Source organism: Prunus avium, chromosome 3 (assembly GCF_965620075.1).
Source record: "Prunus avium chromosome 3, drPruAviu1.hap1.1, whole genome shotgun sequence".
NCBI lineage: Eukaryota > Viridiplantae > Streptophyta > Magnoliopsida > Rosales > Rosaceae > Prunus > Prunus avium.
Genome location: NC_142286.1, coordinates 35,760,434 through 35,787,832, shown reverse-complemented (window position 1 = coordinate 35,787,832; position 27,399 = coordinate 35,760,434). Strand labels below are relative to the sequence as shown.

The 27,399-nt window shown below is 37.9% G+C and overlaps 1 protein-coding gene and 1 long non-coding RNA gene across 2 annotated transcripts; both read right to left on the bottom strand.

The window, feature by feature from the left end:
* Positions 1–16,150: 16,150 nt before the first annotated feature.
* Positions 16,151–17,221, bottom strand: LOC148296054 (uncharacterized). Its single transcript, XM_088250683.1, has 2 exons — positions 16,988–17,221; positions 16,151–16,681 (listed from the first exon to the last, which is right to left on the bottom strand). Exons 1-2 carry the CDS (start codon positions 17,219–17,221, stop codon positions 16,151–16,153), a joined length of 765 nt encoding a protein of 254 aa, XP_088106809.1.
* A 7-nt stretch (positions 17,222–17,228) lies between these two features.
* On the bottom strand, positions 17,229–17,725 carry LOC148296053 (uncharacterized). Its single transcript, XR_015834410.1, has 3 exons — positions 17,532–17,725; positions 17,388–17,438; positions 17,229–17,283 (listed from the first exon to the last, which is right to left on the bottom strand). It is a non-coding gene; the product is annotated as an uncharacterized LOC148296053 (long non-coding RNA).
* Positions 17,726–27,399: the final 9,674 nt, after the last annotated feature.

The following is a 27,399-nucleotide window of genomic DNA, read 5'->3' as shown; positions in this document are numbered from 1 at the left end:
TGGATCCCCGAGCCAAAAATGGTGTTTTCATTGGCTATGCACCTCATCAGAAAGGATACCGGTGTTATTATCCTCATAGTCAGAAGGTCTTTACCTCCATAGATGCTATGTTTCGGGAACATGACTTATATTTTTTCAATAGCCCATGAGGAGAATCGAGAATCCACCACTACACAAATTCTCGATTTTTTTCCCCAAGACGTCAATCTGCATCAAAACGATTGGTCGCCAGTGGAAAGCGATCGGTCGGCCCCCTTTAGCTCTTCGAACACTGAGAATCTGCTTCAAAATGATCGGTCGCCTGTGGAAAGCAACCAATCGCCCCCCTTAGTTCTTCAAATACAGAGAACCTGCTTCAAAACTAGGAGGAGGAAAACAATCAGTTGTCTCCACGCTGTCAAAATCAGGATGAGGAAATTGAACCGTTTTATGAGATTTTGCCCGCTTCAGCTCTAGTACTAGACCAATCACTTGCTGAGGAAGTCATTTATGTAACTTATTTTCCTGAAACTGATAACACTAATGAAATATCCCATGATGATTTGATTTCAAAAGGCATAGAGCCTACATATCAACTTCCAAAAAGGAAGAACCATGGCAAACCTCTAGTACAATATGAAACAGATCTTAAAGCCAAGGGGAAATACCCCATCAATAATTATATATCTCTCAGCAAATTATTAGAGTCACGTATGCATTATGTGAAGTAAATGGCGGATATATCTGCACCCAACAATGTAACTGAAGCACTAGAAGACCCAAAATGGAAAGAAGCCATGAATGAAGTAATGCGAGCTCTCCAAAAGAATGTCACATGGGTACTCGTGCCCTTATCTCATGGAAGGAAGACAGTAGGATGTAGGTGGATTTATACTGTGAAACTCAAAGCAAATGGATCCCTTGAAAGATATAAAGCTAGATTGGTGGCGAAATTGTATACATAGAGATATGAGATAGACTACCAAGAGACCTTTGCCCCAGTAGCCAAGATTAACACTATTAGAGTTCTATTGTCTCTAGCAGCAAATCTCGATTCGCCACTACATCAGTTTGATATCAAAAATGCATTCTTACATGGAGACTTGGAAGAAGAAGTATATATATATGGACATACCCCTAGGATGTAATTCAGCTCCTGACAAGAAAAATCAAGTTTGCAAGCTCAAAAAGTCATTATATGGGTTAAAGCAATCTGTCAGGGAATAGTTTGCTCGAAGTACTAAATCTATGAAGAATTTTGGATATACACAGAGTAATTCAGATCACACCTTATTCTTGAAGCGTGATGAAAGAAAACTTACTGCATTGAATGTTTATGTAGATGACATAATCGTAACTGGAAATGACGCAAAAGAGCAACTGAAGTTGCAAAAGTATTTGTCTTAGGAATTTGAGATGAATGATTTAGGTGATCTGAAGTACTTTCTCGGAATCAAAGTAGCAAGGTCCAAAACTGGTATATTTATGTCTCAAAGGAAGTATATATTAGATTTACTCACTGAAACATGAATGCTTGGATGTAAACCGATCGACACACCTATCGAGATGGATCACAAGTTGTGTGAAGACGTGGATCAAGAACCAATCAATAAGGAACAATACCAACGCCTTGTTGGAAGGTTAATATATTTAGCCCACACAAGACCAAATATTGCATATGCTGTGAGTGTGGTTAGTCAATTTATGCATTCACCCAACATGTCTCATAGGAATGTAGTTGATCGAATCTTAAGATATTTAAATCAGCCCCTGGGAAAGGATTAATGTTCTCAAAAAATGGAGATCTTGAAGTTATTGGATATACAGATGCTGATTGGGCTGGTTCCATTATAGATAGACGCTCTACTTCTGGTTACTTTACATTCGTGGGAGGTAACCTAGTCACTTGGAGGAGTAAAAAGCAAAATGTGGTTTCTCGGTCTAGTGTAGAAGCAGAGTATTGAGGAATGGCTCACGGAGTTTGTGAATTATTGTTGATCAGAAGGCTCTTGACAAAATTAGGCTTCATGCCAGAAAAGCCAATAGAGTTGCATTATGACAACAAGTCAGCTATCGATATTGCCCATAATCCAGTTCAACATGATCGAACCAAACATGTTAAGGTGGATAGACATTTTATCAAAGAAAAAAATTGAGAAGAAGATCATCCGCTTACCATTTTATCAACTGATAGATATCTTAACAAAAGCTGTTTGTGGTAGAGTATTTCATGACTCACTTACCAAGTTGGGCATTGGTGATGTATATGCACCAACTAAAGGAGGAGTGTTGACGTGAGTCTTCTAATTAATCAAGGAGATTTATTTCCTTGATTAATTAAGGGATTTACTTTCCTATTCTATATAGTTGACAAATCATTGTATAATTAGGAGATACTATCCTAATTGATTACTGTATCTATTTCTTTGTAAAGCACTCATGTAAACTTCTATATATACCTCATTATGGAGAAGAATAAAACCTAACCCAAAGTATTCAAACCATATTCATATTTTAGCAAATTCATTCTCAGAATTTGAGCTTGCTTGGATAGAAAGCTTGCACCGCCATATTGATTAGTGCATAATTGTATATCATTTTGTACTCTTCTAACTTATGATTTCGTTATGTTTTTTAGTTAAACTTGTGCTTTTAATCTATTTTGTGTTTGTCATTCAGTTAATTGAGCTTTAGGTAGTAATGGTGGCTTTGGATAGAAAAAGATGTAAAATTGTGCAAAAATGTGCAAAATTGGAGACTGAGTTAGAAACTTGTTTCGGACTTAACATCTTCATATGACCTTGGTTTGGCCCAAATGACATGCGGTTGGAAAGTTGACATTCTGAACTTCAAGTTGGAAGGCTTAAAGTCGTCCTTTGCTTTAAGGAAGCCCAAGTTATGATCCCACGAAATTGTTGGTCATTCTGACCTAAGCATGAGGTGTTGCTGATGGTGGGAAAGTTAGGTGATTTGATTCAAGTGGAGCTTTTTGGCAGCCACAAGAAATAAAGAACATGAAGTGGGAGCTGCAACACTAAGCCTAAAGAGAAGAGAAATTATTTTCAGATGCAATTGTGTGTTAGGTGAAGTGGGTGTGGTTGGTGGACTCAATTGTATAATCTGATTCACCTAACCCCTGTGCCTATAAATAGAGAGTCTCCAAAGAGCTGAGATTCATTCAGAATTCATAATTCCATCATTTACACTTACATTGTACACAAAGAGAGGGAGAGTTGAGAGTCTCAAAGAGAGAAAAGAGAGAAGGGAAGCAGTCATGAAGATGAAGCTTTTCCATCTCCAGCATGCTGTCTGTTTGTGTAAATTTCTCATGGGAGAATATTTGCTTGTAGATCCTTCACCCTTTGAGCTTCATTATCTCTCTTCCTCGATTACTGTAAAATCAAGCATGAGTAAAAGAGCACACACATGGGGTGTTGGCCAAGGCCCTCCGATGCCTAAGTTAGTTTGATTAGATCTTTGAGTAACAATATCTAAAAATGGGTATGAAGTTTTCTCTATGAGGAGAACCAGGTGGACGGAGCCGTGTGTGGTGGCACTTGGCCGTGAGGAGAAAGAGGAGAGAGAGTGAGGCCGGCGGCAATGGAGGTGCGTCGACTAGGAGAGAGAGAGAGAGAGAGAGAGAGAGAGAGAGAGAGAGAGAGAGAGAGAGAGAGAGAGAGAGAGAGATGGGTGTTTAGGGAATTAGGAAGACAAGGTTATGACCAAACACCTTGGCTTAATCATATTTTAGAGAAAATCAATATTTTTACTTGAATTGAACTTGTTAACTTATTTGCTTGAGTTAGTTCTTTTCTTTCTTTCTTGTTTTCTGCAGAGAATCAAATTGTATAAATCTATCATCAATCCTCGTGGGATCGACCTCGCGCTTACATATGCTATACTACCCAACGGTTCATGCACTTGCGAGTATCACAAGTTGAGGATGCAGCTGAATCGACACAATATATATGTATCAAACTATGATTTGTAGAAAGAAAAAATGGCCAAACAAACAATGTTCCTTTTAACTAATATTGACTAGAAGTCTCTATGAGAATCAAGACACAAAACCTTCAAGTCAAACTTCGATTGTAGAGTCTTTCTCTACACCAGCATCACCACTAATTAGGGTGTGGTTGGTGTGAAGTCCAAATTCCTCATCTGAAAAGTGGAATGCTTGATGTTAACATTTACGAAATTATTGTGATTTCTGATACACCAAAACTCTGTTTTTATTTTTGTAGCTCTTGTGTTGTTAATCCACAAAGAACTTTGGTAAATAGCTCTTGTGTTGTTAATCCACACTTAGAAGTTACTGCTTCAAGAACTTTTGGGAGGTACTATATGTTTGTACCATATCTGATCCTCCACTCATCCATTGACACGTGGATCGCTTAAACTCCCCAAATGCCCAAAGGCTCCGAACAATCGGCATCGGCTACCGATGATATTGTCTCAAAGCAGCAAAAGATCGCTACAGGCCCAACACAGCCTACAATCGGTATCCCTTACCGATTCTGCAGAATCACCCTCGAAGCACCAGCCCGAAATATCTAAGGACTCGTGTCAACCTCATAGGGCCCTCCCACGAGTCCCACATCGAAATTAAGTACTAAGAGCATACGAAATGCCCTCTATAAATAGGCCCCTCCACTACAATACAGGGGTAAGACTTTTCAGCTTGACTTTTATACTTTTATATGGTCAATAGCAAGAGCTCTTAGAAACAAACTTACTTCAGCATCGGAGGGTCTTAGGCTGGTTCCACACCGGTTCCATAGACCTCACAAGTCTCAACTCTCTTCTATTCAGGATCTGCATCCAAGGACAAGAAGAATTTGCATCTATCATTCAATCGATCTGCTAGATCATCCTCACCACTTGTAAGTTGCACTCATCTCTATCTGTTCAGTTTTAGTGCCAACAGATTGGCACCGTCTGTGAGAACGTTTCCAATCCTCAGCGACACTTCAACTTCCCGAATGTTGCACCCCTAGCCACCTTCAAGCACAACTCCATTAGCGAACGGCAGGCGCACATTGATGAGTTCTCACTCACCTTTCGTGCCGAACGGCAGACGCACATTGATGAGTTCTCACTCACCTCTCGTGCCGAACGGCAGGTGTTCCTAAACCTTGCCCTACACTATCCTCTCAGGCCATTCGGTACCGAATGCCATCTCTTTTCCAAGCTCACCCGCTCAGGCACTTGGGGGACTACATGCCACCATCGGCAACAATGAGACCATCGAATTCGGATCAGAATGCCAAAGATAGATTCAAGTCCCCAACCGAGAAAGCTTCTCAATCGGTAACTTGGGGGACTACTGTTTGTACCATATCTGATCCTCCACTCATCCATTGACACGTGGATCGCTTAAACTCCCCAAATGCCCAAAGGCTCCGAACAATCGGCATCGGCTACCGATGATATTGTCTCAAAGCAGCAAAAGATCGTTACAGGCCCAACACAGCCTACAATCGGTATCCCTTACCGATTCTGCAGAATCAACCTCGAAGCACCCGCCCGAAATATCTAAGGACTCGTGTCAACCTCATAGGGCCCTCCCACGAGTCCCACATCGAAATTAAGTACTAAGAGCATACGAAATGCCCTCTATAAATAGGCCCCTCCACTACAATACAGGGGTAAGACTTTTCAGCTTGACTTTTATACTTTTATATGGTCAACAGCAAGAGCTCTTAGAAACAAACTTACTTCAGCATCGGAGGGTCTTAGGCTGGTTCCACACCGGTTCCATAGACCTCACGAGTCTCAACTCTCTTCTATTCAGGATCTGCATCCAAGGACAAGAAGAATTTGCATCTATCATTCAATCGATCTGCTAGATCGTCCTCACCGCTTGTAAGTTGCACTCATCTCTATCTGTTCAGTTTTAGTGCCACCACTATACTCTCTACCTCCTGCATTTCATTGAACAAGAAAACAATTGATATATCGCCATGAACTCTTTGTTATTACAAATTATTTTTTGTTTTGAGTCTCTATCCTTCCTCTAGAAATAAACTGACAATTCATTTTCTGGTGTTTGAAGTTTAATTTTGCAGATTCTGTTGTGTTACGACTTTTCTTTTTCTTTTTCTTATCTGTGATTACTAGAAAAAGGGACTAATTAAGGCCACAGTTGCTATGGTGCAGTTTAACATTCTTTTCTGTCACAGTGAGACTTAGTTGGTCCTTACTGGGTTTCTCCTTAAACAATAATTAAAAGGAACAAGAAAAGAGGATGTGAGAAAATGTCACAGTGAGATTTTCTTGAATAATAGACTCAATTGTCAGCCATGGGATTCTACTTGTGAGTCAATCACAAGGAACAATAGACTAAAGATGGATTTGAAATTGAATATAGATGAAGCTGCGTAAGTTCTTGTGAGACAAAAACGTTTGGGATACCAGAAGAAGCCAAATAACAACGTTTAATTTTGTGTGTGTTATCGCTTAGATCGAAATTCCTAATTTACTTTGAAGAACCTTCATCTTTTTAGGGATTGCTTCAATCTTGCCCCATTTCGAACCCCTACTTTATTCCTACTTTCTTTTACTTTTTCTTTGTTTGGGTGTCTTCGTGTGTTTCAAGAAAAAGCAAGAAATCCAAAGAACCATTCGTTTCTTATACTCTTGTTGACCACTGTGAATCTCACGGCCTGGTGCTCCGGGCCGAGAGGGTCTGTGCCAACACATGTCGTCCTTTTTTGGTGCAGTACGGTTTTGTGCGGGCATGCCAGCACGGTCTATTGTGCGTTCGAAGATGGTGAGGATGAGCGGATGGATGAGTTGCGCGCTTGTTCGAGTTTAACTTCTAATCAGAGCGATTGTGGCCGAGAAAGGAACTAATCTCGGCCGTCAGGTTCACGGCTTGAGCTACAAGGCCATTGAATGATGATGTTAATGGTGGGTTTTTAGGTGGTGCTTCGGCGCGTTGCTGGGTAACAACGGTCGTATGATATATGAAATGAACGAGATAGTAACAAAGATGGTGCTCTGGCGCCTTGAGAATCAAGGGTCGTCTGATATATTGATGAATGGATTTTCCTACAAACTGTCACTCCTAAGAAAGCAAGTAAAGGTATTGAAAGTGCATTACAGGAAGATAAATGACAGGAGGTAAATGACAGGAAAAATAATCTGCTCCGCGGGAGGCTTGTGTGTGGTGTTTGAACCCTTTAAACGTAGTTGAAGCCCGATATTTATAGGGGAAGTCTTAAGAAGAAAATCAGGCTGAAAATTTGCATGATGAGGCTGATCAGAGATAGTGGGTGGTCGAGCTGACGTTTGTGGACGTGAAGTATGGTGGTGTGACCCCCATAAATCCCGGCCGCCGCCCTAATGGTGGGCTCTGCGTCTTGGGCCTTGGAGGAGCATTTAATGCCCCGGTCTGGTAGTTAGTGACTCAATCTTACAAGTCGTGAGATTTTTACACCTAATCACTCTGTTTACTCGCCATATCCTGACTTCAATCACTTCCTCTCTTTTCTTATGCATTAAATGCTCTCACGAGGACCGTGGGCCCTCTGTTGTAGTCAAGGGCGTTACTTCATTAAATGAAGTGTGGGGCCTTGATGCCACGTGGAGACGCCACTTGATCTTTTCTGCTTTGGCTGTGTACTTGGGAGTATATTAATTTCTTCGTTTATGTTCACCGTGGCCATGGCCGTGACGATTTTGCCTTCGCGGCTCAACCTTTATCCTACAAGAGAAACGAACCACAACTCGACGCGCCCGGCCCCTTCTTCTTCTAGGTGGGCGCTTCGGCCGAGAGGTTACTCCTTTGGCCGGTCTCATAGGCAGAGGTTTCTAGGCACAAACGACTCTTTGGAACGTCAATACATATACAGTCCCTTTTACTTTTCCTCTCCAGCTATATATAATTCATGGTGCACTATATGAGCAATAAACTTTGGTTCATTGAAATCATGAAATAGTGATAGTGATCATCCTGATAATGTTGACCAAGTCACCACCAAACATGTTTTCCACGAAAAGCGTCACAAAAAAAGAAAGAAAAATGAACATCCTGATTCTCACACCAACAAAATGTTAGCCCAATATCCAAAACCAAATTTTTTTTTAATCTTTTTTGCTCTGTTGGCAAAATTATTAGTGGCCCATCATAATGTTGGGCATGTCAGCCCATGAACAGTATCATATCCAAGCAAATCTCATACCATGGCTTCCTCTACTCTTGTCTTCTGCTTCCACTTCGCAGGTATACCAGGTACTGGCCCAGACTCTTAAGAGCAAAATATTTCTCAATCAATTTTAAGCTTTCGAGCGGAAGGTAGTGTAGAGACGTAGAGAATAAACATAATTATTATGAGGAATTCAAACATACAAAGCCAAAACCAAGGATAATAATATAGAGAAATTAAATACGATATCAAACGTAGTATCATTAATATTCAACAAACTTACATAGAAGCAGGGAAGGCAGTAGTGCTTAACAGAAGCTTCGCAGAAGCAGCACTTGAAAACACTCAAAACACTCAAAAACACTCCAAAACACTCAAAACACAAAGTTTATTTTCTGCTTGAGAGGCGATCTTTTTCGGTGCTTCGCAAAGGAGGAGAAGCCCTTCATTTAAAGCCTCCTGGCTGTTGACGTGTCAATTAGAGGCAGAAGATCACAAAGCAGCCTACAGTAGAGCGGCATCTTCACTTTAATGATTCTGTCCGAACGTTCACGCAAGCGGCCAAAAAAGGAAAAAGGCAGACTCTTACAAAAGGCAAATAAAAACAGAGTAAAAGCAGGAACGTATTGCTTTTACCAGAAAAACGTAAAAGTAAAAAGCTTTATCACAAATTACAGTAAACACAAATTGTCTTCTTATCAGACATAATATTACTTGGACCCACCATAAAGATCCGAATGGAGATCTGGATGAAAGTGGTCAAGCATGTCTTCATTAGCAAAAGGGTCCACCTCATCTTCAGGTTGAGTGGCTGAAGCTGATGCCATCGACTCGTCATCTAAATCCAGGATCTCGAGGACTTTCTTTTTCAAATCTTCTTTTGATGAAGAAGAGCCTGGCTGATCTATCAGCATCTGTAGCCTTTGCGAAACACTTAGACTGGCAGGAGAAGTGGCCAAAGGCTGAGCAGCAACAGGATCAAAGGAGGGAATAATTGCTGGGGTGATCTTGACAGGAACTAAGTGGTCTCTTGTGAATTTATCCCACCAACGAATTAAGATGCTACGGACTAAGTTAGGAATATAGGTCCATTCTTCATCAATGTCTTCCGAGATGACATATTCCCACTTTAATATCCAAGGTAGCTCATACATTATCATGAACCACATGAACAAAGTCCTTTGATCAGGATGATTCTTATTCCATTTACAAAATTTCATTTGAAAAGACTCCTTAATTTCAGGAGGAAGGTATTCCATAGTAGGACCCCAGATAAGGAAAAAGCTCTTGAACCAATTTGGGAGTTCTTTCAGAGCCCGAAGCTTAAATTGGATGAACCAAGTATGAGAATAGTTTTGATTTTGAAAACATAAGACATATTCCCATGCTTTTTTATAATCCCAGAAATTATATGAATATGGCCTAATTTCAGGATGGATAAATCTTTTAGCCCTTTCAGGGCTAGGACCCCATTCTTCCAAGGAAATAACATTTAGAATTTGGATTTTGGAAAAGGCTATTGTGTTGGTATTTTCACCCCTATGACGATGAACTATATTAACAGATTTAGTTTCAATTAGGAGAGTTTCATAGAATAGACGGGGCTTATTTAAGGGAGGAAGGTTATCCCTTAAATATTTTTCAGCTAGAAAATTCGGATGTTTGTCCAGATCATTCATTTCAATAATTGCTACAGACATATTCATATATTCACGGAATGGATTTTCAGCAATCTGCTTCTCCTTACCCTTATTATATGGAGAAGAAGTCATCAAGGGCTTTGGATCAGTCGGGGAAGACCTAGCAAGAGCTCCTGAAGAGCTCCTACTTGGAGTCATTTGTCCGGAACTCCTGGTTCGCACCCTGCAAAAATTCTCGAGTTAAGAAATCAGGGAGCGCATTAGTTTCACCTTTAATAAATTCAATATCAAAATCGAAAGCAGATAGTATTCCTTGCCATCTTGCGAAAATTTGTTTTGATGCTAAATTTTTTACATCTTTAAACAGAATGTCTTTTGCAGCCTTGCAATCCACTCTTATCAGGAATTTTTTATTTAAAAGATCACTTTCGAATTTAGAAACAGCATGGACTATGGCTAGCATTTCTTTCTTAACAGTAGAATAATTCTTTTGAGCCGGTTTCCAAACTCCAGAAGTGAATCTAACCAGTTGTTCTGAATTATTGACCTTCTGTTTTAGGATTCCTCCATACCCGATTTCTGAAGCATCTGTTTCTACTATTTTAAAGGCTTCGGGGTTGGCTAAGGCTAAGCAAGGAAGTTCTTTGACTTTAATTTTCAACCTTCTTACCGCTTTAGTGTGTTCTTCTGACCAGGGAGTTGGGTTCTTTTTCAACCTTTGGTATAACAATTTTGAATCTTGAGCCAAATCTTTATAAAAATCTTTTATATAATTAAGACTTCCTAAGAACCTTTGTAACTGTTGCTTGTCCCTTATCTCATCAGGGAATTTTTCAGCAAAGGATATTGCTCGATCAATAGGAACTATCAGTCCCTTATTAATATTGTGTCCCAAAAAACGAATCTTTGAAGAAAATAATTTCATTTTCTTTGCCGAAACCACTAATCCTGCATGCTTCACAACTTTCAAAAAGATATTCAGATGTTTAAAGTGTTGTTCTAAAGAATTAGAATAAACCAAAACATCATCAATATAAACAATGGTGAAAGCTGTGTAAGGATTAAATATATCATTCATAATATTTTGAAACTCAGAGGGAGCATTTTTTAGACCAAACGGTAAAACATTCCATTCGTAATGTCCGAAGGGGACATTAAAGGCTGTTTTGTACCTGTCTTTTTCTGCAATTTGAATCTGCCAATATCCCGATTTCATATCAAATTTAGAAAAAATTACTGCCTTATTTAATCTATCCAAAAGGTCCTTTTTATTAGGAATTGGATATCTAACCCATTTTAAGGCTTTATTAAGAGGTTTGTAGTTTATCACCAATCTAGGTACCCCTCTTTCTAATTCTGCTGCGTTTTCTACATAGAAGGCAGAACAGCTCCAGGGAGATGAGCTTTTCCTAATTAACTTTTTCCCTAATAAATCTTGAATTTCAGATTTACAAATTTCCATTAGCCTAGCATTCATTTGAATTGGCCTAGCTTTGGTTGGGATTTTCTTTTCATCAAAATCAGGCTCATACGGCAATTCCACTATGTGTCTTTTCCTATTCCAAAAAGCATTGGGTATTTCGGCACAAACTTGATTTTCAAACATCTTTTGGACTTCTTCTACCTTTTCTTTTACCCTATTGTCTTGCAGTTGTTCCTCTATTCTTTTGTACTGCAATTCTTCTTTCAAGTGATATAGATAACTTTCTTTCTTCTTTATCTTTTCTTGAATTTCATTAATATACTTATGCTTGGGTGGTTGAGAGAACCTAAAGACTATAGGTTGACCCTCTACCTCAGTTCTTATTCCCTCTTCAGAAACAGAGAAAGGATAAAGCATATTAATGAAAGGGGTTCCTAATATCAGGGACTGGTTTAATCCTTTCACCAAGACAAAAGGGGTTTCAAAGCAAATTCCTTGATTAAGTACAGCAGCGTCAGATAATTTAAACTAAATCCCCATCCTTTGACTATTGACTGCTGTGTGTAGGACTTGGGTAGTTTTCTGAAAATACCTCGTTGGTACAACACCTTCATTTATACAATTAAGATCGGCTCCAGTGTCTATCAGCCCTTCAACAGTAAATTTGTAGGTTTTATTAATAACAATAGTTATCATAGCATACCATTTTTGTGATATTACCTTATCTATGCTATTAATGAATCTCATAGTATTAACTTGTTCTTCCTGTAGGGTTTCTCTTGTTACAGGTTCTATTTTTTCTTGAAATTCTTCCATTAGGTTTTCGAATTCTAATTGCTCAGATTTTTCTTCTGTATCTTTTTCTGAAAAAGGACGATAGAGTTCTAAAACTCTAACCCTATTTTTTAACTCTCTAAGTTCTTCTTTCACCTCATGGACCTCGCACTGAAGGTCGTTGAGCGTAGGTTCCTTTTTATGAATTTTATCATTCATTCTGTTTACTATAGTCTTAAAACTATAGTTTTCAACTGGTTGTCTTACATTAGCTATGGCCGGTTGGGGATTATTTGGTCCGGTTCTAGCTAGCGAGATATAACTTTCCAAAGCTTCTCTCTTCTTTTCTGGATCTTCTATTTTATCAATTAAGTCTACTATTAGACTTTCTTCTTTTGTTAAGACACATATTCTCAGATCTTTGAATTGACAGGCGCACTCTTCCTCGCTACCTGAGCTAGTCTCAGCATCTGATTCAAACAATTCTTCATTTTCTAGTTGGGCTAGTTCGTCATCACTATCTTGTTCAGAACTAGATGAATTAAGCATTATTTGGCAAAGCTGTTGTTTAAGGTCTTCACTAATGCTTAGGTTACTGATTTTATCCTTCATTTTGCACTCAGATTTATAATGTCCTACTTTTCCACACTTATAGCATGTAGGGACAGCTCCTTTCTTTCCTTTACTAGCCTTTTTGCTAGTATCTCCTGTGTATTTCCTTTTTCTGAAAGTTTTATATGGCTTCTTGGGTTCAGACTTATATTTCTCGTATTTTTTAGTCTTACGCCCCCCAAATTTCTTTCCCTTCTTGTATGTTTTATGTGAATATGATTTTATTGGTTCAAAACCAAATTGTTCACAAAAGTTTCCTAATTCCTTTTTTCCTAGGGCCTTTTGCTTATCAAGCTGTTTTCTTAATTTCATATCTGTGCAAAGAGCTAATCCTTCTGCGCAGATTTCAGAGGACAATTCCCCATAGGTGTAAGACCCATAAGGAATGACACCACCATTTTTCTCTTTAATTCTATTCCTAACCTTTTCAGCGAATAGAAGTGGCAATCCTGAAAGAAATTTCTCTTTCCAAAAGTCAGCATTACAGTCTTGCCTAGTGAACACCTTGGAGTAAAACACGTCCTTATACCACCTAAAATGGGACAAGGTAGGACACTTAAGGTTCATTAAGAGTTCTCTAGACCTGTCGTGCTGTAATTCTGTAGTTCCTACAAAATGTAGAGTAATTGTGTAAATTAGTGAATTTACCGCATCTTCCTGGTAAATGTTTTCACTTTTGATTAATCCAGTTACTGGGTCTTGTACATTATGCTGACCAATAGCCACCTGGGCGTTCAGGATTTGGGCTCTTGCTGAGTCGCTTAGGTGGAAATCCCACCATCCTTTTAATTGACCTACAAAGCCTGCGATGATAGCTTCAGCCACCCTCTTATCTCCATTTCCTTTTATCTTAGAGGCTGTAGCGTACATCATCATATGTTTCATTGCATTAATGATCTGATATTCCGTTAGACCATCAATATTCCATTCTACTATGGAGCTTCCATCATACTGAGCGGAATTCCACATTCCATCTTCCTCAAACTGTAAATCTACTGGAGTGGGTCTGGGGTAGTAATTTCTTGTTTTAGCAGTTTGAGTGAATTTCTTTTCATTTGTTAACTTATTAATTTCAGGTCGTTCTTCCTTAAACATCGTTTCAAGGTCCTCTATTTCTCCTTCAGTGAGAACCGACACTTGAGGTCCTTTTCCTTTATCTGACAATTTTACTTCTGATAATTTCTTTGCCAGGATATCAACAAAATTTTCATCTTCTGACAATGTTCTTCCCATCTTAAAGTTTTTATTATCTAAAGGGGGAGGTGGTTTGAAGAACACCTGACTACTCATTTCCTTGATCCTTTTAGTTTCTGAGGGACCGGGGTCGGATTTCTGCTCCTTTACAGAAACAGACGTTTCAATCCTAGTGACTTGCTTTCCTAGAGACTGCAGAAACAGGTTGGTGTAATTATTCTGCTGAATAACTGCGCCTATATCCTCTTTACTCGCTGTGCGAAAATTATTGGCGCTATCATCAAGGAAAGTGGTTTCTTTGTAGGGAGCCGCTATCATATCTTTCTGTTTAATTACCATCTCGGGTGGATGTACGGCTTTTACTGATTTCCCATCTTTGGAAGTGTAAGTCGAGAATGGGCTTCCTATCATCTCTATATGGCTCCTATATTCAGGAATGTCATATTTCTGAGCACACCAATCTAACCACGTAAAAAAGAAACAATTGAATTTCTTTTCTTTCATAAAGGCGGTATGGGCTTTCCAGAGATGATTTTGCCTATGCTCCTGAAAGGCTGTTTCAAACCAGATTCTTTTATTAATATTTTCAATACTCAGATAATTCCTTTTTATCTTTTTGTGTTCTATTTCGAAGGATTTTAACATATTTATTTCAAATTCTACATCCGAGAAGGAAGGCTCGGGTTGAGGTGGATTCATCCTAATTCCTGGGTTTGGAAGGGTTTGCTCAAACCTGTAGGCTGGCCTTTGTGTCTGTTCCTGGGTTCTCCTAAGACCTGCCAAGATCATTCTGTCATGGTCTAGATCGTAACCTATATCAGAGGAGGTGCTCGACCTATGGGGTTCTAGGTTGGATCTAGAGGGTGCTAGATCAATCCTAGAGGTACTCGACCTATGTGGTTCTAGGTTAGATCCAAAGGGCGCTAGATCAATCCTAGTTTTTCTAGCGTTGGAGAATTGTATTTCTACCTCTCCATCAGCGAATTGGGAGATCCGAGTAGGTTCTTGATTTTCAAGGGGCTTCTTTGGGACTATTTCATCCAAAATCCACTTTTCTGGTAGGGTTATATCACTCCACTTTATCATTTTTGGGACTGCCACGTTTGATTTTTCAAGGTTGGTTTGGAACAAGGTAGTTTCACCTTTGCTGTCTAAATCTTTAGCTTTGGGACAGACAGTGTTCATAACCTTATATGAAACCCTATAAATGATCGCTAGATTTTGGGATCCTGGGTCCATATCATAACCCTGAGTTTGAATATTTAATGTTAAAGCTTTTAGGACATTTACGTCGGAAAGTGCAACAGAAAAGTTTGGGAAACAGTTAAAGTATATCGGACCTTCCCCTAAGGTTGACTCAACTATTCCTAACAAGGAATCCGTGAACTTTCTATGTCTTCCATCTCTTACACAAATCAAGATTGAACTGGGCAATCCTGTTCTGGTAAGTGGTTTCACCGCTACCTGCACCAATCCTATGTGCAAATAGTTATAATTTCTCTCCAGATGCTGGTCGATTTGACTCTGGGTGAATAGCTGAAAACTATCTTTTTTATCAATGACAGATATCGTTTTTTCAACAGTTTTTATTGCGTAATCAGATCTGAACTTGAAAGATCCTTTATAGTATATATCAGTGATGGGTACTCTGGGTATATCCCAGTTGCACAACTCCTTTTCTACGTCCCGCATGATTATTTCTTGAGAGTTTTTAACTCGTAGGGTTCTATGGCTAGGACTGTTACTAGAGCTTGCTTCTCCAGAAGAACGGATAGACAACATTCTCCTAAGGCTTGCCATTTTAAAATTCTGGATTTTATGCTTTCCTTCTGTTCTCCTCCTAATTCAAGGTTGCTAGTCCCTGCCTAGGTCTCTCAACGCCTTAGCTTAACGGGCAACGGCTAATGAGCCTATCTGACAGCTAGACAACTCGATGACTAGTGAGTAAAGGAAACTTGACAGAAAAACCAGAAGATTAAACCAACAACTTAGTACGAACCTTAAACTTAACCACTCTTCTAGGGATTTTTGGCTCTGATATAAGAAAGATATAAGAAAGATACAACAACAAAAAAACCCTATAGATATAAGAAAGATAGAACTCATTAGTTATTCAATTTCAAATTAACAATATATAGCAAATGGATCACTAGTTTCAACATTAGGACGAAAAATACAAACCGCTCACCAAGTAGGAAAGAAATATGTATTTTGCTTACATAATTCATACAAGCTTCTTAAAATTTGCAAAATAAAAGAAAAAAACCATTAAGTTACATATATAGCATCAATAATTTAGAATAAGTGTTCGATTTTCTTTTCAAACATTCTTCTTCCATAAGTAGAAACAAAAAGCTCACGAAGGAGGGGAAATTGCATCAGGCCAAATGAGAAAATTGGAACAACACTTGCAAGCGAAATGATCGGAATAAAAATCCATGATTCCCTGTGAAGCATATGATGAGGGCACAAGAAAAGGCAATCATCATGGTGACGATAGAGAGAAAAAGAGTGAAAAGGCCTAATATCAGTTTTGTGGGCAAGTATGTGAGGAAATCTTTTTCTGCATAACGTGAGGTCGGGATTCCCAGAAATATTATTACTGAAGTTGTGGAAGCAGAGAGTGATATAGAGTCGGAGATTATAAAAACCGTGAACAAAGGCTTTTTCAAGAACATTGGAAGTCCTGTATCTCCTCGGATTCCTCCAGGAACTGTAAATGATGCAGCAAACATCATTGTAACGATGAGAGTACCTGCGACTGTACAAGAAGTTGCTGTGGCTTTCAATGATTTCTCTCCCTTCTTCACCAATTCTTTGTGGTTCTTGCTAAATAGTTCTTGTGCTGTCATATCGTCGGTACAATTGGTAAGTTCACGAACATTGGCAGGTGCAATATTCTTCACCTCCTACATTTCATTAAAAACAAAAATTTAGAGATGTGACCCACAAACCCTTTATCTCTTCATACAAATCCTTGAGCAGTTACGTACGTAACCAAAACCATTTGAGATAAAATAATTGTAAATTGATTTGATGAGTTTGATAAATACTTTAAGGAAAGTAGCATATAAAACAGTGAGAAATTCTGACCTCGAACCATTGTAGCTCTCTCTGCATTTGCAAAGGTGCGCCTTTAATATGATCATGGTGTGGATACAAATTCCCTGCTGCATGTAGAATGCCATTGTTAAACGTACCTGTAGAATTTATACTAGCTTTCCTTCATTGTCATGCTTGTATATAAAGTCGTAAACTTTTGCTTGACGAGATTCAATGGCATGTTGGAGTATGTTCCTGCCTTTTCCATCAGTGACCCGTAGGAGGTCTGGATTTGCTTCTCCTAAAAGATCAATAAACTCAACATGACCTCGTTCTACAGCTTTGAAGATTGCTTCACGCAAGCATGGAACTTGCACAAGCTGTTTGTTTTTTACCACTTCACACATGCACTGTAGAAATTTCCGGGTGCGGATATGAACCAGTTTCATGTCATATATACATTTGATACCTATAGGTTAACATTGAAAACAATATGATTTAAGGGAGTGTTAGAAAAATGATGACTAAAATAATATTTAAAACAGAAATCAACAATATGTGGATGTAGCATACGCAAAAGTTGAAGGAGATTCGCAACAGGTGCTTGGAAGAAACCCCTAATAACTGCATTGAGAATATGTTTATTAGGTTATATGTATTTTCCTGCAATAGCAATTGACGTGTTTTGTTGATGTTTTCTGGCATGCAATCACAAACCTGAGAGAATGTGTTCCGTTTGATTGCCTTCGTCATCTTCTTGTTTTTCAAAAATGTTTACACAACAAATGTCACTGGTAGTAGGAGTAGGACAATGTTTGTATATGCCTATCGACAAAAGAATGCAGCGCCAATTAATACAATAGAAGCCATCTTTATATGATGAAAGCTAATTTTACAAGAGAAGCAGTACTAACTGTCATAGATCCATCGTTGCCAAAATTTGAGTTTCTCTAGATCTCCACTTGGAAATACAGACCGGGCATTAGCTAATGCATTGAAAGGATAGCGCCCGGAATAGTCTTTAGTAATGGGCAAGATTTGGTGATGCTGAATTAAATCCCATCCAATATCTAGAATAGGGTCGAAAGAAGAGGGAAGAATTAATTCCCCGAGACAAAATTCAGAAGCCGCCATAATACTAGAGAGATCATATTTGAATATTATTCAATGAGGTAAGTGATGCTTTATATATAACCAAAGTTCACTGAAATAAAATCATTTGTTGACATGGCATGTACACATCATTTTTATAAATTTAAAATTTAAAAAAAAAAAAAAAAAAGGTTAAAAAAATCTTACCAAATTCATGGGTAAGAAAACAACGGGAAATAAGTTCGGCGCCATCGCAGCAGCCGTCATTTTCTTGAATCAGAAATTCGACGGGAGTGACAGAATAGAGATAGCGAGCCATTTTCCAGTTGCCTGCTTTATAAGCCACAAGTACTGGAGTCATATTCATATCCCTGGGAGAGGTAAGGCGCTTGCTAACTATTTGCTTGTTCTTCTCAACCAGGCATCTAACCATCTGGATGGTTCCGGTCGCACAGCGCAACCAAAAGTTGAAACGCCATAACCATCTGTTATTTCGAGGTCTTCTTCTGTCATCAACTGCAGCAACGCTTTCACGATGTGCAGGTGGCCCGCCGAGATTGCTAGTGAAGTGCTGTCGTTCCATTTAATGCACTTCTTGCTCGAACCGCGTCGGGGTGTTCGGCAATGAACTCCTTTGCCTTGCCCCAGTCTCCACTCTTCACATCCCTTAAGAAAGATTCAAAGTCGGCGATCTCAGGCTGGTCCTTGTTCTCAGATCCTGTTTGGTAAAATTAATTCAGCTAGCATGTAAATTTCACTTTTACTTATCACTAAAAAGTTCTCTAAAACTTTCAACAGTCTTCTTTATTTTTATTTATGACAGAGCACGACAAAAAATTATGTTAGCTAGGTGCTATATTTGTTGGAGAACTATGAGCTAGATATATAACCTTGGCTTGTTCAAATGGTTAGGCTGAAAATATGTCGTGCCTGATGTTTGTTATGATTTGTTGGGAAAGAAAAGCTATCGTGAAAATCATTTTGATATCGTATTTTGAGTTTATTTTTTAGAAGATGTTATTGGCATTCACTTTTTCTTCGTGAGAAAACATAAAGGGTGAGCCAAACTTCTAATTCCACTATGTGCATCCAAATGCAGTAGCCAAACTTCTAATTTATAGACAAACAATAATGTTTCGTTCAAAAAAAAGACAAACAATAATGTATGTTTTCGTTATGTTTGTTTACAATAACAAATCAGAAATTAATTAAAAAAGAAAGAGACTTGGCAAAAGTAAGAACACTCCAAGTCGCAAAAGGTGTCTCAAGGGCTGACCTGGAAATCTCATCGATGATTACAATTTAATAGAGTATAGCTCTTATAATTTGTTCTGTGCCACTGTAGTTGATATGTCTAATTAATACAAATTTAGTAGTCTAGTAATGGAAAATTGAATTTTTTAATTTTGGACATATATACTGGACAGGAATCTCATTATTGCGTTTTTTTGTTGCCAAAGTTAGAAAGGAGTAATTAAAGAATACTACAATAGTACATCTTGTACATGTACATGTGTTATAATCAATAAATGGATATTTATTGATATTATTTTCTAAAAGGATGGAAATAAACTCTGTCAAACAGAGAAACGAGTTATTTAATAAATAATAAAGTAATTTATGTTGACATCTTCTTTTCACTAGATATTAGATTATATTTTCATTTTGGTGGTTTTTTATTTATTTTTTAGCCAAAGTTAGGAATGGGGAGGGGGAAAATCACACACACGAGTATCATAGGAGAACATCAAAGGTCTAGGCTAGCTAGCGATGCGAGTTGGACTGGAAAATCCGATTTCGACCAATTCCAATTAGAAAATTTCCAATTTTGGCAAGTCCAAATTAATTACAATATCCAAAAATTCCGAAAAAAAGTTGGATTAGAATTGGAATGTATCTCGAGATTCCGAAAAATTCCGAATTCCAAAATATATTGAGGTTTCTAGCTTAGACTACATACAATTACTAATTTCATGTTAAACTAAATATAATTTGATGACAAAATAGATATAGATAAGTTATTCCATAAATGATAACAACATCTAAGTACTAGCATATAATAGTTTTTCAAACATTCAATATGAGTTCTAAATTTTGAGTCAATTTTAACAATTCAAATGGTTAGGCATGTTTAAAATTTTGAACTATTTTTAAAAAATTCTAAAAATTCCGAGTTTACCGAAATGGATTGGATATCGAAATTCAGAAAGATTTTGGAACAAAATTGGAATAGAATTTTCATTCCGAAAATATTTGGATTGGAATCACCTAATTCTGATATGATTTCTCTGAAAATTAGCCATAGTATGAACCAATCCAACTAAAACCCTGTTCAGTCTGAAAGATTCATTTTGGTGATTTAATTAGGTATTTATATTTCTAGGTATAATTAAATAATCAAAACCAAAATTCACCAAACACTTAGGTTTAATGAAAGAAAAACCTCACACCCAATCTATTCCGGAAAATTATGTGATGTTTCTTTACCATCCAAGAAAAGAATGTAAAGCGTTCCAATTCAGACATCTTTTGCTTACAAAAGAAAGTCAAACAACTTGTGACTAAAATAACGCAAGAGGTGCATGATTAACCAAATTTTGAGTCTACTTGTGTTTTTTGTTTTTGTTTTAATCTGAAGTCTTTAATTATCCTTATTTTACTCTGAAGTCTTTAATTATGCTTATTTTTATCTGAAGTCTTTAATTATGTCTGATTCTTTTAAGATTATGAAATTTTCAATCTGCTGGCTAGGCTGCTGACAAGGATTATTGGAGTTATTTGGAACAAAATGACATAATTTGTTTCGTTTTCAATTATTTTTGGGAGTTGGGCCAAAAAGATTATTGTTGGGTGTACGTATCAATCAAATATAAAAATGTTTAGAACTTTAGTACAAAAAATATATATATATATATAAAAATGTTTAGTGCCAAAAAAAATATAAAAATGTTGTGTCTGTTGTTCAAATTCAATTGAAAATACAAGTGAGAATCATCTTGGTTCAGTTTGAGCCAAATTTGCATGTTGGAGTGGTCCTACCTTCCGTCGATGATATGACATAAGCATGAACGATGCAATCAAACGTCAGTTTTTACAACTAGCTCATACAATAATTTTGTTTTTCTAAATGCAAAGAGTACTTATGCTTATAAGCATTTCTGGGAAAAAAATGTTTTATTAGAAAAATATCAAAAAAGTTATTTAAATTTTTTAAAAAAATATCACTAAATAAGCACTTTTAAATTTTTCTATCAAATATTATTAAAAATATTTTTAATTTTTATAAAATGCTTTTAATCATTTCAGAAATAGTTCAACATAGACCGAGTCTTGAAACCTAGCCTTAGAAATATATACTTATTTTGGCTAGTGAATGATTTTAATTTTTATTTATGAAAGAGGATACATAACCAACAATCTATAAGCCATTTCAGGCCAAAAAAAAAAGATATTTATTCAAAAACTCTTTTTAGCATGACATATTATACAAAAATTCGTATAGAGCCTATTTGGAGAGAAAAATCCAAAACTTGCCACTTGTTATTTTCTAATTTGGTTATTAGTGTGTTAAAATTTTATAAGAACCAATTAGAAAATAACAAGTGCTAGTTTTGGGTTTTTCTCTCCAAATAGGCTCTATAAGGGCTTTTGTATATTATGTCATACTAAAATGGGTTTATTAGAGAAATCTTATTTTTTTAAAAGCCTTTTTTATTTAAACCCCTAATGAGAAATATTATGAGCCAATCATCAAGCTAAACAAGCCTTTTTGGCCGAGCCGTCAAAACTTTGAATTAATAGTAATATTCAATTGTTTGTTTTGCTGGACAATGTGGGCAAAAAAAAATACAGGATCTAGCAAGTCAGGCTAAAGGTAGGTTAACATGTTGATTAAAGTTAAGTAATTTCCACCAGTGGGGTATAGCTCAGTTGGTTGAACTCTTCCACCTCCATTCATGTGTGTAGAGGTTCGAAACTCCTATACACCCAATGATTATTTGTGTAAAGCCCCTCCCCGAATCGATTGTACTAAAAAAAAAGGATTAAGTAATTTCCTATATGTGCTCCAGACGTCCTCAAGTTTCAACATTTATTTTGGAATGTTATGAACCTAAGACCTATGACGTTTTCTCACAATTGAATTCATCGAAATAGCAAATAGGAAGGTCCTTGCACACTTCAAAAGAAGCTTGGCTTATAATAATCAGGGTATCCCATTCATCCCAAGACAGAGCAATAATGTATGTACAATCGTAGTGTGAAGGCAACACGATAATTATTGGACTTAAATCATGTACGTAGTATTGGAATTACATATTGTTTTTGTCTATGTTTGAAATTAGGAAATTTCTTTATTTCCATTTCTGTAATTGATTGTAATTGATTGAGGAGTAGTCTCCAAGTAAACCTAGGATTCCTTGTAGGGTTTGTAAATCTTTCTATAAATACTTAGCCTTCTGGCTCTATCAATCAAGGTCTAAAATATCGGTGTTATCGGAAATATCGGAAGTCCAAAAATACGGAAATATCGATGGAAATATCGGTATCGGTAAAAATTGAATAAAAACCACGGAAATTGTAAGAAAAACTTGGAAATTTTTATTGAAACTTTGCAGGATGTTTATTTAGTCAATTATCTATTAGTTTATCACAAAAAATTGGAAGGAAATGCATTGCCTGATGGATTTAACTGATTTAAGTTGATTATATAGCGAGCTGGCAAACACTGTAAGTGTAGAAAATATGTAGTAATTAATGAAAGAAGATTAAACACACCATAATCATTTATATATAATGAATTACTATAATATTTTACACTTTATACATTGCATGGTAAGATACATGAGTGACTTAGTACCACATAGAGTTCCTATGAGAGGTTCAAAATTTTCACTATCTTCATCATCTCTATGTGTAGAGTAAGTATATTTTGAAGAGTAGTCATCAAATGATAAATCCCCAAAATAGTTTTGCATGTAATTGTTAACACGCCACCATATGGATCCGAGATTGGTTGACGTTGTCCATAAGCAAAATCATTTGAAGATTGAGTCTCGGATTCTTTCCATGAGTTGCTTGATTCCATCCCAACAGGAATGAGATATGAAGGGTAGGGAAATGGTTGGTTATGAGTATAACCATAGTTACTACTCATCTCATGTGAAAATTTGTTTCTTGCAAAAAGAATTCAAAACAAAACCATGTATATATATATATATATATATATATATATATTAGCATATTTTCACAAAAACATAAGTGATATGGTGGTTAAGGTGTTGAAGGAGTAAAATGGGAGGGGTTCGAATCCCTCTATGCGCAACAGGGGAGGCTTTTCAAAAAATTTCATGTATTTTTTGGGTTTCGTATCGGGATATTATCATGATATTATCAATAATATCTCGATATATTGCCCAAATCATTCATAAAAATGTTGAAGTTATCTCCCCGATAATATCGGGATAATATCGATATATTGACGATAACACCATGGTTAGTTGCTAAAATATCGGCCCCCCAAAAATAAGATATTATCGGGATAATATCGCCGATAATATCGATATTTAATACCTTGCTATCAATACATAGAGAAATATTCTTCTCAACACAGTCTCCAATTTGACATAGTATCAGAGCGCCGATTCTAGGTGTCTCTTTGTTTACAAACCCTAGCCGTTTAACTCTTCATGGGTGACACTAGCAACACCTCCCAAACAGAAGCCAAAATTCCTCCAACAGAAACCATGGATCATACTGATCCTTACTTCTTGCAATCCTCGGATCATTCAAGGCTTGTTATTGTCTCCCAACCTCTTGATGGAGATAACTACAACACGTGACGCCGCACCATCACCATTAGTCTCAGTGCCAAAAAAAAAATTAGGGTTTGTTGATGGCACCATCAAATCTCTTTCTAAGAAAGATTCCAAATACAATTTATGGCGTCGCTGCAACGATATGGTGATGGCTTGGTTGTTGAATGCTCTCACACCAACCCTCGCCAATAGTGTCATCTATGCCGACACCCCTGCTGAAATTTAGAGTGATCTGCATGATCGATTCTCTCTTGGCAATCTTACTCGTGTTTTTCAAATTCGGAGGATCATCGCCGAACACAAACAAGGTCAGCAAACCGTCTGTCAATACTACACAAAATTGAAATTCCTTTGGGATGAATTGGGCTCTTATCAATCCGTACCAAACTGCACCTGTGGAGCCTTGAAGGTGTTGCGAGAACGCGAGGATGAAGAGCAAGTCATACAATTTTTGATGGGTCTCAATGACTCATACACAGCCATTCGATGCTAAATTTTATTGATGCAGACTGTTCCTTCTGTTAAGAATGCCTATTCCATGATTATGCAGGAAGAACAACAGCGTGAAGTGGGAGAACACACTCCGTATGAAGTTGCACATGCCATGAACGTGAGTAACAAGTTGTACAAACCCCCTGGCTCCTCCTCTTCCAACAACTCCAAAGCACAAGAGACCAACTCTTCTAAACATACCGCTCAAAGAAACAATTCATGCATATCACTCTTTTGTACCTACTGTGAGGATACTACTCATGCAGTAAACATGTATTATTATTTGAACGGTTTTCCTACTTGGCACAAGCTTCATAGAAAAGATGTCAAGCCACCCAATCGCTCCAAGAAACCCTATATTGCAAATCAGACACAATCTACTCCACCACCCGCCGTAGAAGGTTTCAAATTCTCCGCTGAGGAGTATGCTCAACTCAAGTCTTTGCTTCGTGATGGCAAACCTCGTGCTAATTTCACAGGTAAAATACCTTCTTTCTCTGCCCTCACGGGCTCATCATCCATAAATCCTTGGATATTTGATAATGGAGCCATTGATCACATTGCGCCTCCTTCCGGGCTATTTGTTACTACCTCACTGAACTCCATTGTTGATCTTCCTGATGGGTCTCATGCAAAAATTAGTGGCCTTGGTTCCTCATCTCTGGGTCCAAACTTATCTGTTGATGGAGTTCTTTGTGTGCCTTCCTTTCGTGTTAATTTACTTTCTGTTAGCAAACTTACATCTCGTCTTAACTATTCTATTCACTTCTTCACTACCTTTTGTGTCTTACAGGACCTGAGTTCGAAGAGGATGATTGGCTTGGGGAAACAAGTTAATGGCTTATACTACTTGCTCACGAAAGAGAACGTCACCACTCCACCATCCACATCCAACGCCACCACATGCCACCTCAATCACAAATCCGCTGCTCTCTAGCATCAACGCTTAGGTCATCCATCCAAAGAACCATCCAAATTTTTATCTCAAACAATTTCTAGAATTTTATTTGATTTGCACCATCATTGTGATGTATGCCCTTTAGCTAAGCAAACTCATTTGCCTTTTTCTTTCAGTTCAATAAAAACTACTCGCCCTTTTGATTTAATTTACTGTGATATTTGGGGTCCTCACCGCGTTGCATCTCATTCGGGTGCATTATACTTTCACACTATTGTTGATGATTACACACTCTACACTTGGCTTCCCCATCACAAATCTGGCACACAACAAATTCTCAAGAATTTGTTTGCTTATGTCCACAATCACTTTCATTATTCTGTCAAAAGTGTTCGTTTCGATAATGGAACTGAATTTGTGTCTATGATCTATTTCTTTGGTGAACATGGCATTACTTTTCAACACTCATGCCCTTCAACTCCACAACAAAATGGTGTGGTTGAATGCAAACATAGGCACTTACTTAATGTTGGTCGAGCTCTTCAATTTCAAGCTCATCTTCCTCTTCCTTTTTGGGGAGAAAGTGTTCTCATTGTTGCCTACCTCATCAATCGCCTTCCCACACCTACCCTCAACCAAAAATCACCATATGAAATGCTTCACCAAACACCTCCCAAATATACTCATCTTTGTGTCTATGGGTGCCTTTGTTTTGCTACCAACACCAACTCCAACTCACCTTCCAAATTTTCACCTAGGCCTCGTCGTTGTGTCTTTGTGGGATATCCATTGGGCCAAAAGGCTAGGGGTGAGCATTATTACCGAAAACCCGACCGAACTGGCCGAACCGGACCGCCCAAGGTGGTTTGGTTCAGTTTTTACACTCAAAATTGAAGAATCGGTAAAAAAATCGACCGAACCGGCCATGAACCGGGTTGGACCGGTTTTAATTGGCTACAAATCGGCGAAAACCAGACCGGACCGAGTATTTTAATTATATTATTTAAAAATAAGTAATACACGTGTCAAGTGATGATTCATCGAGCGAAAACCATTTCCTACTCTATGTTACACCGGATCGAGCGAAACCCTAAAAGACATTGCTTCAATTTTTTTTCTCCATTTCGCCTCTTTTCCTCTCAAACTCTCTCACTCTCAACCTCCTCTCCCCAAATCCGCCGCCAGCTTTTTCCAGATTTCTTTATCGCTCTTGCTCTCTCTCAATCGCTCACGATCTCTCTCTCTCTCTCTCTCTCTCTCTCTCTCTCTCTCTCTCGTTCGATTTTGCTCTCTCAATCGGTCGATCTCGCTCTCTCAGTCACTCGATCTCGCTCTCGCTCTCTCAATCACTCGATCTCGCTCTCGCTCTCTCAGTCACTCGATCTCGCTCTCGCTCTCTCAGTCACTCCCGCTCTCTCTCAATTGCTCCCTCTCTCGATTTTTCTTAGACCTGGCAAACGGGTTGGATTAACGGGTTTCGGGTCGTGTTCGTGTCAACCCATTAAGTTAACGGGTTAACACGACACGACCCGTTAAGTTAACGGGTGACAAATACTAGACCCAAACATGACCCGTTACAATTCGCGAATATCCGATACGACCCGTTAAGCATAAACCCAAAAAAAAAAAAAAAACTAACTAAAACTATCACAGCAACTACCCAGCCACCAACACGCCTTCTCTGTCTTTTTTCCCCCAAATCCCAACCCTAACTTTTCTTCCCTCTTTCCCTCTTCATTTCAATCTTCTCACCCCAAAACAGTAGAGAAGAAGAAACTTGGCCAAAATGCAAACAAGTAGCCTAATGGAGTATGTGGCTTCTGAGCTCGAAGGAACACTTCTCAAGGACCCCGACCCTTTCTCCTACTTCATGTTGGTGGCATTTGAGGCATCGGGTTTGATCTGGATATGGAGGCTTGGAAAGTATTTAGCTCATATGATAGGAGGGTTGTGGTGACTAAGATGCCAAGGGTTACGGTGGAGAGGTTTGTGGAGGAGCATTTGAGAGCTGATGAAGTTACTGGAAAGAAGAGCAGAAGAGAAGTAGAGAAGAAGGAGAGGAAAAAGAAAAGGAAAAGGGCAAAGAAGAAAAAGACAAAAAGGAAAGAAGAAAAGTAAAAAAGGGAAAGAAGAAAAAGACACGGAAAGAAGAAAGCTAAAGAGGAAAACGGAAAGAATAAAAGAAAAAATATGTATTTTGCAAAATTACAAAATTAACCTCCTTAACGGGTGGTTAACGGGTTAACCCGTTTTCGACCCAACACGAGCCGTTAGCTGTTTGTACCTG